Source organism: Epargyreus clarus, unplaced genomic scaffold, assembly GCF_041222505.1.
Source record: "Epargyreus clarus isolate Ecla_fem2 unplaced genomic scaffold, WU_Ecla_fem_2.2 ptg000015l, whole genome shotgun sequence".
Classification (NCBI taxonomy): Eukaryota; Metazoa; Arthropoda; class Insecta; order Lepidoptera; family Hesperiidae; genus Epargyreus; species Epargyreus clarus.
This window is the reverse complement of record NW_027332223.1, coordinates 12,097,699-12,113,411: the sequence shown is the minus strand read 5'-3', so window position 1 is coordinate 12,113,411 and position 15,713 is coordinate 12,097,699. Positions and strand designations below refer to the sequence as shown.

Sequence of the window (15,713 nt, the reverse complement as noted above, 5' to 3'; positions counted from 1 at the left end):
CATATCTAGATTGGAAACTCAGAAAGTACTTAAGTAGGTATATCATTTTCTTAATATTATTTAAAAAAAATACATTGCAAAAAGCGCAGGTTGAATTATATATGCTCAATTCAATGATAGGGGCGTTATAGGACTCATTATGAAAATATTATTTGATTTTTTTTTTCTGGATAAATTAAATTGAAAAATGTAGATACAGGTATTAAAAATTAGATGTTTGACGATTCAAGTCTGATTAAGAAGTCCGTGATGGCCGCTTATCTATCGTGTAACAGATGGCGCTGTAGTAACTATGCGTTTACTTTACATATATTTGTGTTATCAATTTTTCTTAGTAAAAAAATAATTAAATACAATTTTTCTTTTTTAATTAAATTAAGTGACTTCTTTAGAAAGTTATAGAAAATTTCGCATTGTTACTCACCGGCTCGTTGGTCTAGGGGTATGATTTTCGCTTAGGGTGCGAGAGGTCCCGGGTTCAAATCCCGGACGAGCCCAAAATCTTTTTTGTTTTTTTTCAAATGTTATCTTTTAACCTGATTATTATTTTAATTCAATAAGTGGATTTTTTATTCATATTGGTAATATTTTTTATTAATCGTTTGTAAATATTTTGGGTTTGTATATTTCTACTTTTATTCATTACGAAATATGTTGTACAATAACAATATTGGAAAAAAAACTTAAAATAAATAATAAAGTCTAATATTATGCCATGACATCATATTCCATAAAAAAATTAAATTAAATGTGACACACTCAATCGTACAAACGTGAAAAATATGGTTTGGTATTGTATTCTTTCCCTTATTATTAAATGTAAGCAGTGATAACCTATACAGTGGGTGAATCTTGGCCTCTCAGTCGAGGTTCGAATCCCAGGCTGATTATTTAAAGTGCGAGTATTAGAAAATTATTATCGCTTGCGACAACGGTGAAGAAAAGGTGAATTCTCAAAGGTGGGTGAAGTCTACCAATTCGCATTTGTCCAGCGCGGTGAATCATGGCCCAACGCCTTATTCTGATAAGATATCCTCAGCAATAATGATCGATTTTTATATTAACACATTTTTATGAATATTTGATTTAATATTATTTTCCTTTTTAAATGAATGAGTGAATATGTATGAAACGTGTACACAGTTACACACTACTCTGTGCGACTGTACGTAGTATTTGACGGTTTTACTGCACATTTTTCGAAAAACACGTCTGAACGCCTTCACAAAAGCTTTAAAACGTCGTCTACTCCGGCTCCTTTCTTTGTGTACATCTCGACTTGCATACGAACGAACAATTTTCCATGTGTTCTCGTCCTTACCTCTTAAACGTATCTTTTATCCTGACTGCAAAGCATTTTGCAAACAGAAGAAAATTCTTATCATGTTTTTGAAAACAGGATCTGCAGAAGTTTGTGTTCTATTTTTTTTTTGCAAAAATGTAGATTAATACGGTTCGCTGTAACTAAAGTTCTTATTCTTCTCAAAGTTGTACTCGTACATAAAACTTACAACTTACAATACTCACTAGGTACTAACTTACGCTTATGGGTAGTATTTTTTGATTTTGACTCAGACTTAATATGTAAATATTAATATTTGTTTCCCACGAAAAATCATAATAAAGGTAAGTAGGTACTAAGGACTTATTAAATTATTCTCAGAATGCATGATTTTAACCTAAGACCCTTTAAGGAATGAATTTTCAAAAAATAGTTTATTACTGATTATCTACATTAAATAAGAAACTTGCTCATACTAAAATACTTTACAAACTTCTTTTGCTCATAATTTCATTCTTCTAACCCACAGTATAAGCTATGCTTTGTCTGTTAGTCAAAGCTAGTGTTTTATTGAGTAGACGTAGTGGATACAACAGTACAAAAGAATACAAAGATATTGTCCTTTAGAGCCCCCACAAAAGCGGTTTACGTCCCGTAAGCAGGACAAGGGGACTGGCGCTTCGCACTCGCCAGTAAAAGGATCATCCTATTTTCAACCGTTTCATTTCAACCGTTTACTTAAGTAGGTATGCGTCTGTTCTTGCCATCTGCTTGGATAAACTTTTTATTCATCTTATATTATTATATTATGCAGTTAAGCAAAGTCTAAACGGCATAACTTCTTAACTAGTTTTGAACTTAGATTGGGCCATTTGTGTCGACTTCTGTGCAAAGGGCTGTTCGCTATCGAATATTATTTAATGGGATAGTGGTTCAACTTAGCTAGCACCGCTACATCTGATTTTGCCTAATACCATAGTCTAATAGGTTATAGGAGTCTACACTGCACTTCAAACCAGAACAACACAGCGTTATACCTACGTATAACGCTGTGTTGTTCTGGTTTGAAGAGTGTTGCAAAGGAGAATTACTTACACGAGGCATTTCAAACTAGTCCTCAATGCTTTTTTTTGTTGACGAGGGGGAAATCTTCGAAAGGTACCCAACGCCATGGGAGTGACGCCGGGTTATGTGGGACTAACAGAACACAACCGGAGTCCTCACCACACAAACCGCTGCTGGACGGTTTGAGTTCCCAGTCTTGCCGCCCGCAACCCAAGTCCTTAGTACTAACAACGCATTAGTGACTTAGGTAACCTCCAATCCTATCTCCGGGTTGATTATAGATCCGCGGACGAATGCCTAGCGTACCCGCAGTCCCGACAATGGGCGTACGGAGTAACACCGTGGGGTTTTAGCCGGTAGGAGTCCGGCATATCCTCTCCGCTGCCCCCGCGGCCGATATGAACCCATGAAGGTTTCCCCACAAAAAAAGGGGTGATTATACATGTCCATGTGCGACGGGTGCGACTTACCTTCAAATGGACTGAATGCGCGTTTGTTACTTTGGTATTATAAAAACGGGATTAAAATAAAAAAGCTTGTGAACTTTAATGTGGTTTAAATATACGCAAGCAGATTTAGCCATCCGGGTTCATCGGCTGACCGCGGTGGCGCTCCGAATATCAAATTAAACAAGAAAACATTTTCATGTATTTTGCTTTGCTTTGGTATTTTGTAGTCAGCACCACTGCTACTTTGTGTCCGCGGCTCCTAATAATAAATATGTTAATATTCTTTCGAAATACCTACAGAGTTAGGAACAAAGTAAGGATTCCATTCCGACACATTGTCTACGTAATTGTGCTGTCAAATATCTAGGAATTTAGGGATCATTTTCAATACTTAGCTGCAATAGTTGTGGGCATCTATAACCATGAAGTAGATTGCTTGAGAGGTTATGCCTACTCGATTTTGATAGGGTTAATTCATGATATTTCGAAATAAGACCATTTCTTAGTTGGTTATTCCCGACCAAAGTAAAAATTGTGTTGGATACTACATGATGAAGGAAATTAAAAAAATATATTGAATGTTCAAATGCATCTATTCCCCGAATTCTCAAAATAACTAAATTTAAAAACTAAAGCATTTTATACGAACTTTTTCCATCCCTAAAATATTTGGAAATTCTTTTCTGTTTCGGCTTAACGTTGATATTCGGGCACCCTATTAAGTACTATCGTGATAAGAAGATAGATGTTACAGCCTTTTGCTGACGTTAGGGCGCACCCTTTTCAGTGTTCCAGAAATGTCAGTGCCATGAACTTTAAACAGACATTACTTGTTCCTTCGCCCGTGAGTCGTAAACTTTGATAAGTAAAGTAGAGAGATACTTCACCGCCTTGAAACTGAATGAAGCCAAAGGATGATTTTATCATTTATTTTTTGAATTCTCGACCAATAAAAAACCTTTAAGAGAAAATTTACGTATAAATAACTAATACTACATAATTTATAATGTGATAAATAAATTATTATTTATAAAACATTTTAGGGACATATTTTGGAGACGTGGCAAATAAAGATTTATTTACGCAACAATTTCAATTCTCAAATCTACAAATTGTTACAATTTCTTGTTAGGAATGACCAATCTACGAATTTTACTCGTTTAAAGTCGTAAATGAAATGCTAACAAATGGCAAGATAGGTATGTTCACACCTTCCAGATACTTTTCTAGGTCGCTTCAATAAATCAATACGCATTTGTTCCACTTTCTGCGTTCTATAAGAATGTCGTTTATCTTTTGTATGTATTCAAATCCAATCCATCTGTGTCATTTTGTACTATATCATAATGCGCGTAGCTTTTGTAATTTCACGCTGTGAAATAGGTTTATATATAGGTATACTTCGCTATAGAGTATTTGACTATAGAGGTGTCAGTATCCTCTCTGGTTTTAATAATCCTAATCTTGATACTCTTTTTTTGTACCAACATATTATTACTTTTTACCTGTATTGTTCTTATAAATTTTAATTACGTAATATATGTACTTAAGAATTTTATTGCTAGTAGTTGAGAGTAGAGAGTACGTGTCTAAAGACATTTTTTCAACCATTTAGGTACTATATAATATGTGTCAGTTTGGACTGATAAGTGATAAGTAGGTATTAAACATATTTTCATCTAGTTTCTAGTGTTTCTACAAGTAGGTAACTACAAACCTTTCTATTCGGAAAATGGAAAAAGACAGATAAGTATAAAAAGAAACAGACGGGAAAGTAAAATAACTACCAAAACCTACTAACAAAAGAACGTTGGGTCTATATTAATTTTACGGAATAAATCCCGAAGATAAGATATTTTCGTAGATGCTAAATACGAGGCTTCTTAACACTGACTTAATAAGAAGTGGACATCAAAAGCCTAGCACCAAGTTCACGAAAAAAAAGATCGGAGAAAATTTTTCGTTGGTAGAAGCTCAAATATTCTCATATTTTAAGGCTTCTAGTTACCATTAAGTATGAGACGGTATGAAAATCATATATTTTAGAAATCGTGCATACTGTCTGCTTGATTTTTGGGAGACTAACACGGACGTCAGTCATACATGAGCAACAATTCGTGTTGGCTACTATCGCTGGCAGTAGCTGGCATTGGACGGCGGCAGTCGGCTGCTGTTGCGCTGGCGACCGCGGTCCTTATCGGTGACCTCAGGCTTCGACAATCAACCGCAATCGTTGGCGACGACTGGCGACAGTCAGCGACAGTCGTTAAGTCTGCCGCTCGAGTACCTACAAAACCCCGGGAAGAACGGCGGCATGTGTGGTCGCATGCCGTCGTAAACACCAGGTGTGCGGGAGGAGCGTAAAGTGATCCCCCCAGGGCAGAGCCCGACCGGGGCATCGCGCTCGGAGGACTCCAGTTGTGTTCCATTGGAGATCCCGGAGTTCTCCACCAAGCGCTGAGGACGGCCACCGGGGGGGTTTTAGTGCGGTAAAAATCCCACATAACCCGGCGTCGCTCCCACGTCGTCGGGTAGCTTTTGAAGGTTTCCCCCTCGAAAACAAAAAAAGAAAGGTCTCCTCTACAAGCTCTCTTAAAATACTTTACTACCTAATATATTGAATGATAATTCTGTAATTTTCCTCACGAAAATAGAATACAAATTAGCGCGAAAATATAAGCTTCCTTTTTATAGAACCTCTCCATTTAAACTTTCCCCTTTTCTCCCTTACATTTCCAGTTATAAATAGATGCCTTCTCGTATTATTTTGTCCCCTTCGTTATTTTTATCGCGATATTATATAACTACTCCCTCATCGGTTAATTTCAGCTTCAAAGCGTATATTTACGAATGTTAAAGCAACAAAAGTTGTTGGAAGTACAAACAAGTAATTTCTAAAGGAAGGCGGCGCGGCGTAGGATCGCTTTATTTTGATTCAACGCTTGTGGGAGGAAAGTGCCTAGCATTGTTTTTTATTTAGCGTATTCTAGTTCCCATTTTACATATTTTGAGGAAAGTTTTCAGGTGGATCCACCAAATTTGAAGCGTGTTTTATAGTGAGTACGATTTGTATACTAAAATGTTTGTTTGTGATAAACAATTTGGCTAGTATTTGATTGTGAATTAAACGACAAAGTACGTCGGATAAGAATATGTATTGTATTGGCTATTGGTATGCGAAAATACGTTTTGGTACGTATAAATACTTAACAATAACCTTCTGGTAAATGTAAATATGTTCTTGAATTAAAGAAATAAAATTGTACGTTCTTAAACAGTTTTCTCGAAGAGAAAGTACGGTTTGAGACCTATTTCTTTTAATAGGTAACCTATGTCCTTTATTTACGATAATATTAAAAAAATGTAGTTTCAAAGCATTTACGAATGAAACGATATTTTCTGCGCACTTTTTCTTCGATTTCGTATTCTTGCACCACATAACTGCACATGTCGGCATGGTTCCGCGTAATTTACACCATTACAGTCGGAGACGTAACACATAGGCTGACACATAGTCAGCCATTTAATGGCTTCCTTCAATTACAAGGCGGTGAAATATCTGTACTTACTCGTACCTAGGATTTACTATATTAACTTCCAAAATAGTTGTTTTGAATTCACATACAGAAGCTTTATGTATCAGTAACAAATACTTGTATACACTGATTCAAAAAGTATATAATTGCTCGTATATTTATTTTGTAGTTAATCTAGTCGCAACATAGGTACACCCTACCCAATCATATTTTAATACCATTAACGTATTAACCTCGTGTCAGGTATGAAATCAGAGGCCTTCGTACTGACTTCTATTTTTAGTGCATGAGTAACCCTTTAGGTTGAGAACATTTCTATGTTATTTAAATTATATTTACATTATCAAAAGGTCAAAATATAAGATTTTGCCTTGATAGACTACTTGTAAATAAATATTTTAATTATTTAGACTACACGAACATTTTAATTTTACTTATTTTGAAGCAACAGAGAAAGATTATAGGTATAGTTATCGCCAATCTGCTAGTCCGCTCTGAAGTTGTTGCGAGCAGGTGAAATCATACAATGTGCTATGGCGACGCGATTCATTTCTATATTCACAACGGACTAGCAGTTTTACGCGGACTATACCTATTTCAAGTCACCACCAGTGGCGGTTACCGTGTAGGCAGAGCAATGGGACATAAAAAGTTGCAATGACAATAAAATAAAATGTTAATGAAATAATTATTACATTCAATTTATTTACATTCAATTTTATCATTGATTACAACTATATACGAAATGTTTTATACCTAAGAGTTTAACAGGCTATGCTATTATATAATGCACTATCGATAGTGCAGTAAAGTATTTATATGGCGAAACTACTACACCTGTTAGATAAAGTTAATTTATACTGTAACTTAAGATTCTGATAAGATTCTGAAAAAAGGCAAAATAATGAAACACCGAAACATTTTAGTTACACTTTAATGATTTAAAACAAAACTTACATGGAACATCACAATTATGCTTCGCAAAACAGTATTGATGTTAGAAGAAATTGATCAATATTAAATTCTACTTACTTCATAGGGCCATTTATTACACAACAACAGAATATGCCTTATTATTAAGAACAGATTCTCTACTTATATAATAATTCAAGCATTTTTTATATAAGAGACAGGCATATATGCACATTACACATTTTTATTACAATGCATACGTACATTAAAGAATTTAAAAATAATTTCAAGATTTAAGATGAAAATTTATTATTGAAATTAATAGTATCAGAGAAATTCAGCAATAAATATAAGTTACAGAATTTTTGCAATAATTCTAATAGTCTTATGCATAATGTTATTCTAGGTGGGATACGGGTTACAATTATATCAATCATGAGATTCTTTTCAAACCTTAATAAAAAAAACCCTAAACGATATCTGAGACAAATACTGAAAAAATATCTAATAAAGAAGTAAACAGATCCATTATTTCGATCGATTACGTTCGTAATAGTAAAAATATCATATGCATTACTTCCACTTATCCTTACACGCGAAAACTTACATTGAAACTATCTGTATGCCCATACAAAAATATCATTCACTTTCTTTACACATCGACACAAATAGCTAAGCAATTTTGACAACACTATCTCATGCTGCGTTTACACCAGTCCAGTATTTCAAGCCAGTAGTATCCCACTCGTAATTTGATTGCTTAAATGACCATTATATCTGTCAGTATTTGTTCACAATATACACACGCCGACTTACTATCTGCCTTACTAGCTAAAAAGCATGCAAGCTTAACATAAATCCTTATTGACACACCGCGTAGCCAACCTCCAGTTATTCCCCACTAATAATTCAAAAGTTTATTTGTAATTTCAAAATGTATCCCGCTTCGAGTTAAATATTATTTTTAGGATTTAAACAATTTGAATGATTTTTTTTTACATTGATATTGGTCAAATCTTTTTAATTTTCTTTTCAATTGGTATTTACCACATGTTTGTTCCTAAAATTTTATTTATCCTACATACATGGGCACCCATAATTTGATAATAAACATTATTATAAACATTCGTAGGTACTGTCCTGGCTTGAAACACTGGCTTTATCAAACCTACTACAAATGCTACTACAGAGAATTGGATACACATATGGGTCATATAAGGTGACAATTAAATCTGAAACTTTATAAATAATTTGTTATAATAATAATAAATTGCATTTTTTTCATTTATTATGAAATTATGTTTCATCAGCTTTATGTAATCTATCACTCCAGCTGCCATTTTTAGATCATGATAACACTTAGAATTATATGTACTTAGTTAATGTCCGAACAACACTATTAGAAAGGGGGAGACATTACACCTGCGATATCGATATAATATATCTTCAATCCTTTAAAACCATTTACGCAAACGTAGTTTATATTTATTATTGTTGCAGAAGTAGGTATTAAATGGTTGCAAATATTACAGCGTAATTTAATTTTATTTAAAAAACAACTGTATTATCACTTTCTTGTACTGTTATAAATACGTTTTAGACGTTGTCTTATGTTGTTATAATTATGTTGTTCGGCCAGTACGTAGGTTCAACAAATTAGTGAAGTTTTAGTTCATGCGGAGGGATACATCATAATACAAAATTGATTACAGGTTAAACTAATAATAGTAAAAGTTGAAATAAAATATAACTTTGGCAATAAAATAACAAAGTCATAATTAATATTACTTGATGTACTACACTATGCATTTGTAATTTATATGTAGTATACTAACACAAAAATAATCTATACCTAATGAAAACAAAATAAATTAAATATCATAAACTAAAGCTAAAAGCTTTTAAAATAGTAATATCTTTAAATTCTGGAATTTAAACTCTTGTAACTTACAATTAAAAATAACAAATTAAAAGGCAATATAAAACTATAAAAAGGAGGTACTGAAAAGATATGCTTGTGTCTTTGATTGCGCGAATTTAGTAACAATTATTCTTTGGTCAGACAGAAGTTGCGTCAAGCGAGGACGAAACGCCAACACAACGGCCGCTTCAACTTTAGCGTAGGTATACTTTTTCGTTATTATACATTTCGTACGAAAGTAGGTAAAACGAGCATCCCAAGTGTTTCTGCCATGCATGACGTTTCTTCGGTCTGACATTCGATTATGGGACGTTACTATTGTGTAGGTCTCGTTGCAATCTACTAATATAAACATCTAGTTTACTTGTAGTATTAATAGTCAATGAAAGATTAATCAATTTTCAAGTAAAAACTCAAGTGGCACAGTGAAATTACCAAGAAATATTAACCACGGGGCAAATTGACATATGAGTCTAAAAAGTTCAATGTATATGAATTGGCGTGTGTAAATATCCCTAATTCCGTCTATTGTTTCCCCTTTCAAGAACAAACAAAATAATGCCAAAACTCTATATTGATTCCGAAGCCAAGATTTTATCGTTGTTGGTAATGTTTTAGGTATTTAAAAAAAACGCATATCGTGAGTACCCGTTGCATAATAAAATGTCTCAATACCGCGATAATTTTAGTCTAAAATCGTATGTTTTTAGGTATTTTATTTAAATTGTATTTGTGCTTATAAAAACAAATAACATTTCTCCATAAAAGGGAAAATTTAGAGCAAACTTGGCTAAACTGCTCTGCATTGACGTTTCCACAAACTCGAGTTTCGTGCTGAACTAAATTGTCAATATTTGCCTAGCAATCGACTAGCTTCCGCTTACCGTGTCCTTTTGAATCAAACTGTAAATGTGTACGTCCCACATAGTATGGTAGACGAAGAGAGTCTGCTTACGTTTTCCGTACGCGTAAGCCAAAGAGGTAATTCACTTAAGCGCACTTGAATTTTACTTTGATAGCCAGTCAGAAGATAAAAGTGACGATTATATTAGAGCTTTTGAATTTTATGATTGCATTTATTGTGTTTTCCGAATATAGCATTAACATACTTGCATCTCATCTAACTCATATCATATTTTAAATAACATTTATCCATAATATTCTCTGTTTGAGACGTAAAACTTTATTACCTACTATTTATTAACTCTATTGAAATTGTACATAATGTAAGCGTTGCGGGTAACCTAACAAATAGCACAATCTATTAATTATTTTAGTGATTCTAAACAGGAAGAGTTTCTCACCCACAAGTGGATTTAACCAGTTGAAAAATGGATAATTTCCTGAAATCGAATTTTGTTAATAAAATTTGTTTCAATTGTCTTTTTATGCTTTCTTGTATCACAAACTAGTGTCGGTTGATTTGATTAGATTCTCTACTAAATATGTACTGCAGATTATATTGTTACTGGTAACAATGCTTCTTATCTCAAGCTGCGATGTTGCCCAACTTCAACAAAGTAACGACAAGGTTCTTTGTTGTCGCTCTGCGACTTCTATATTCGTAAACTATTTACAATTCTATTTACACTCAGGTGCTCATCTATGTCATTACTTTTGGCGCCTCAATTTACAAATTGGAATGAAAATAATTATAAGGAATGTATTAATAATCAAGTTTCGTATTTACATAATAGAAGAGACAATTTTTGCTTTGACCACGATTAATTAACGATCAATAAATAACAGGATTAAACTTTGCCAATACACGTACCGATTAACGTCAAGCAATTGAGATAACTCAATGATATCTTCCGATTCAATATTTACATGGAAAGCTACATAATAGTTAAACATTTTACAGTATAAGCGAGAACATCGAAATGATTAACGTTAATGAAGCGACTCTGAAAATGACTCCACTGCTGGGGCTGCTGCCGAGGCCACTGATAACTGCTCCTTTAATGGTTTCCTCGTTGGCTGGTGGCCCCTTTACCATATCTTCGCTGCTATCTCCCATTACGTCCATTATCATACCAATATCGTTCTTCTCCGGCGCCGCTTGTACAACTTCAGGTGCACGCGTGGTTGTAGTCGTTGTTGTCGTGGTAGTTGTCGTGGTCGTCGTCGTTGTCGGTACGAGTGTGTTGTTAGCCAAGTAGTAAATTTCTCCATACACTGCTTCCACTTCAACAGTGTTTTCAAAACGTTCTCCTCTCATTTGCCTGGATCGAGAATCCTTGTCTTTGTAAAATGTTATCAATTTTGCAGTGTACTGAACGTCACGATCTGTAGAATTCCCTCGGAATGTCACATTGCACGCCGTGCCCGGTTCCAAGTACCTTTCTAATTTGAATAGCTCCTTCTTTTCTTCAGTAAATGGATTGGCCCATTCAACTTGTTGCACCAAGGTTCCGTCACTCATCTCGATGGTAGTATTTAAACCAATAGCAATGCCGTGTCCATGTCCCCAAGACAAGCTATAGTTGAATTTGTATTCGATTTCCGTTGTGACCGTTGCAGCGACATCATCATCGTTTCTTAATATACGTTCCTCCAATACTTGAGGGTCACCTTGACGCACATGTTGGGTAGCAAGATCCAGCTCCACGTTCTCTAGTTTATAGCTGACTGGTTCCACTTCCACCAAAATTTCTCCGCTGTACTCCACTAATTCATTGTTTTGTTCATCGAATGCAACTAGTTGACCAAGACTGCTTTCATATATTATCCTTCCGATGTTATGCGTAAATCCTCCTTCGGATTTCACTCGACCTATGAACACAGAGTCAAGGGAATAGTCCACAGCTACGGCTCCAGAAGGTTTCGAGTTGAATTTAGCCCAAGGTTCCCAGATGATCAGTGAGGCGTTTTCAATATTTTCAAGGACCTCAAATCCGTTGTAGCTTTTACTCCCTGAGACAGCGCATGACTTGTAGTCGGGGCGCAGTTGGCCAAGAAGCATATCACCTTCGTGGCGGGTTCGGCACAGGTAAATGGGACCTAAAGAGAAAAAATATATATTAGCTATCAAACTATTAATACAATGAATGCACCTTCGGTTTCGATAACAGGAAAGGCGGTAGAAGGTTTAACTCGTATGATACCAGCAATGGCCAGCATAATACGATTTTGTGTCTTAAAGATAATATTTATACTGACTTGAAAAATGTGATAGTGAAATACTGTCCTGAGGCATTCAGAGTTATTCCTACTATAATTACTATTCCTTACACAACTATCTTAAGGTAGATAGACATTGATGTTGGTAACAGATATCCACGTGTTGCAGTGAGTACTTTAGGTATATCAGGTGGATTACATGCGTGTTTGCTATATCGACTACATATGAAACAGTTCCTTATGAATAAATTACCTTGTTCAGAGTGCGCTCCGACAACGTAGTTATCCATAGCCTCCTTCTTTAAATTAGCCCACCGCAGAGTACTTGAGGTGACTATTTGTTTTAATCTCGAGTTGAAAAGCCCAACGCCAGCTTGACCAAGGGCTGGAGCTGCTAGGGTGGCCGTGAGTAATATCACCCACCAACCACTCGTGTAACTTCTAGTTTTCTTCATCGTTGCAATTCTAAAACAAGGAAAAGAATACAATATTAGTATTAAATTACTACGTAGTCTCGTTATACTCATATGTAGCAGGAGGTATGTAAATAGGTTGTGAGAAAGATGGATCGATATCGCGTATCCCGATCAAAATTCAATCTTCCCATATTCAATTTTCTTGATTCAGTTACTGAAGCTGTTCTGCTTCGAGTTGAGCTTTTAAGCAAATACAGCACTGTATTAGATTTATTATTTCTTTTGTAAGGAAATATCTACCTTTGAAAATATCTACATTATGACGTTCAATGCAACTATTAAAGTAACTGTAAATTTAAATATAGAAATGATTTGATAAAATCTACTGGAGAATTGTAGGAAGCAATCCAAGGTTTGAGATTGCATTGACAATATTGCAATTATCTGTTAGGTACTTCGGAAGTATATAAAGTTGTATTTGACCTTAATTTTACGATGTTTCATAAAGGTTAAGTATCAAAGGTGCAATATGTAAATAATATGAGAGACCTCGTCCAACAGGTTCCGAGTATGCTATTTAATTTATTCTAAATTATTCCACAAGTCAAGGTCTTCGTCACGTCATAATGTAGATAGCTAAAGCTTTTCAAAAGTGACCCAATGTCACGGCTTAAAAAATAATCGTAACTGACATTTATAGAGCGAACCTGAAGGATTTTCATCGAATTTTGCTAATCCTGTAACCCGTTTATGCTATGTAGTCATTGTGACACGATAGCAAATAAGCATAATATGTAATCAACCTCAGAGCGGTATACACTCCAATCTGCTCTGAGGTCGATTACAGATATCACCAATCAGCCTTGCGGTGCGACCCCTGAGACAAATTGGATCGGCTCATGTAAGTTTCTCTCCCTTACCACATCGTCTAAACAATATAGTAAGATTTAAGCAGCAGATGTACACGTAGAAGCGGTTAAAACTGCTAAGGAAGATAAAGGCGTGGTAAATGTATATATAGTAGATACATTTACTTATGATTCATGACTGTATTGAGTTTGACATGTGCACTAAGATAGCATCTGATTACTGCAACAGGTCTGATAATATCTGAAGTAATGCTCATAATAGTTTACGTATGCCGTGAAGTAAGTACGTGGTTTATATTGTTTTTGATTGTTTTGTAATGTTCAGAATGATGACACGTTATCTTGTTTCAGTTATTTCATTAACCGTGAATTCAGTGAATTCGTTGAATCCACTCTAGATAGAAATTAATGAAAATATAAAATTTTAATTTGTTATATTTAGTGCACTACATATTACAATTTAGTAATTACGTTTATTTTCGGTCTGTTCCATAGCATATCGATAAACTGTCTGATATCCTATCCGCAAGTTACTTGACAGATGGTATATGAAACCTGACAAATGAGTCGTGGATAAGTTTATCAGCGAGTAGCGAAACAGGGTCTTAGAATAATATTCCTATTTATATTTGTGTGAACTCCTATCTTGCGCACCTTCTGCTGACTGTGTGCTTTGCATATGCAAATAATTATATAATTATTATCTTAATTGGTATAAAAATATATGAACTTCCGGAATAACTCGATATGTTCGAATATTTTCATCATTTAATAAGTAACTATGTGTACATATTTTAACGAGCGATACCATGAGGCATATCTAGTAATAAAAAATAGAAGTCAAACTGTAGTCATAAGTCATCGTTATGTCGGAGTGCAGCAAATTGAGTAAATTCAATTTAATAAGTACAATTGACACGGGCTATTTGGCCTGACACAAATCCGGACGCCCCATTCATTTGTTATTTGATTAAGTAGTGATATATGGCTCCACAGATTTACAGATAAATTCATAAACCGTCCTTGCATCATCCGGAGTGTATAAATGAACCCTCTGTTATAAATAATTTGTTCTAATGCTCTTAGCCATCAAACTAAATTTATCAAGTTGAAATTCATTCTGATGTTTATCTTTACGTAAAAATTAAATATTTATGAACGTAGGATGCTTCCAAAAAATAATGTTATAACTTTAAAGGTACAATTTTTCTCATTTTTAACGGCATAACTTTACACTTGACACTTTTAAAATTAATCCAGGCAGTTGTGCCAAGAACAAACTTTTTGAATTTTTATGAAGATTTTATAGAAACAATCAATATAACTATCCATAATTTGAGATATTCTATTTGTACAAATAGTTGCATCAGCATGATTAATACGTACATAGCTGGTTAGTAGAGTGGTAATTTTTTACATACATACTAATAATGTACTTTTGAAAATTAACAAAAGCTACTGTAGACATTTAAGAAAGCTTAGTCACCAAGGTACAGTTAACTTAATGTCACGCTATAACTTATTATGAAAGAAAGTCGTGAAACAGTTAGTCTCAAAATAAAACCGGACTATCTCCTAACTATTTGCTGAGTCATACAACGCTCCTATTCAATTATTATTTTAAGATAATTTATTATATACTAGTATTCTTAAAGTAATAGTTGCAATTAACTACACAATTCGTACGCTGTTCTATTAAGGGCAGTGTCGTTAATTTAAATAAAAATATTTCAAGTCAAACGTTATCGTAGCGGTGAATTGCGTGAGACTTTAATATACTTATGACATAATGTGGTGATAACAAGAACCGGACGATTTTGTACGATTGTTTCTTGGATATTATTTCTAAACCCTTTAACATAATCGTTTACTGTATTAAAATACAAGAACCGGGCGATTGTGTTCAATTGTTTCTTAGTTATTATTTCTATACCTTTAATATAATCGTTTAGTACATAACAAACAAGAACCGGACGATTGTTTCATTGGATATTATTTCTATACCTTTTAATATAATCGTTACTACATTAACATCAGAAAAGTCTTATTTTATAATTGATCTTTTTATGATGTTAAGTACAAAAAGTTTGTTTTCTCGGATGAAAAAAGAAGAGTCATCTAATGTAGATGTTCTAAAATG

At 34.3% G+C, this 15,713-nt stretch overlaps 2 protein-coding genes and 1 non-coding gene across 3 annotated transcripts in view; 2 read left to right on the top strand and 1 right to left on the bottom strand.

Annotated features, from left to right (window-relative positions):
* The window catches only part of Miga (mitoguardin), a 71,838-nt gene that overhangs the window by 3,683 nt on the left and 52,442 nt on the right, over nt 1-15,713 (top strand). The gene's annotated exons all lie outside the window — the stretch shown is intronic.
* On the top strand, nt 426-497 carry TRNAP-AGG (transfer RNA proline (anticodon AGG)). Its single transcript has one exon. It is a non-coding gene; the product is annotated as a tRNA-Pro (tRNA).
* The window catches only part of uzip (beta-pore-forming protein unzipped), a 42,439-nt gene continuing 37,220 nt past the window's right edge, over nt 10,495-15,713 (bottom strand). The window contains exons 2-3 of the mRNA XM_073080853.1: nt 12,542-12,753; nt 10,495-12,168 (exon numbers count right to left, since the gene is read on the bottom strand). Of these exons, the coding sequence (XP_072936954.1) occupies nt 11,024-12,168; nt 12,542-12,743 (1,347 nt within the window). The 5' untranslated portion in view covers nt 12,744-12,753 and the 3' untranslated portion in view covers nt 10,495-11,023. The remainder of the gene's footprint in view (nt 12,169-12,541; nt 12,754-15,713) is intronic.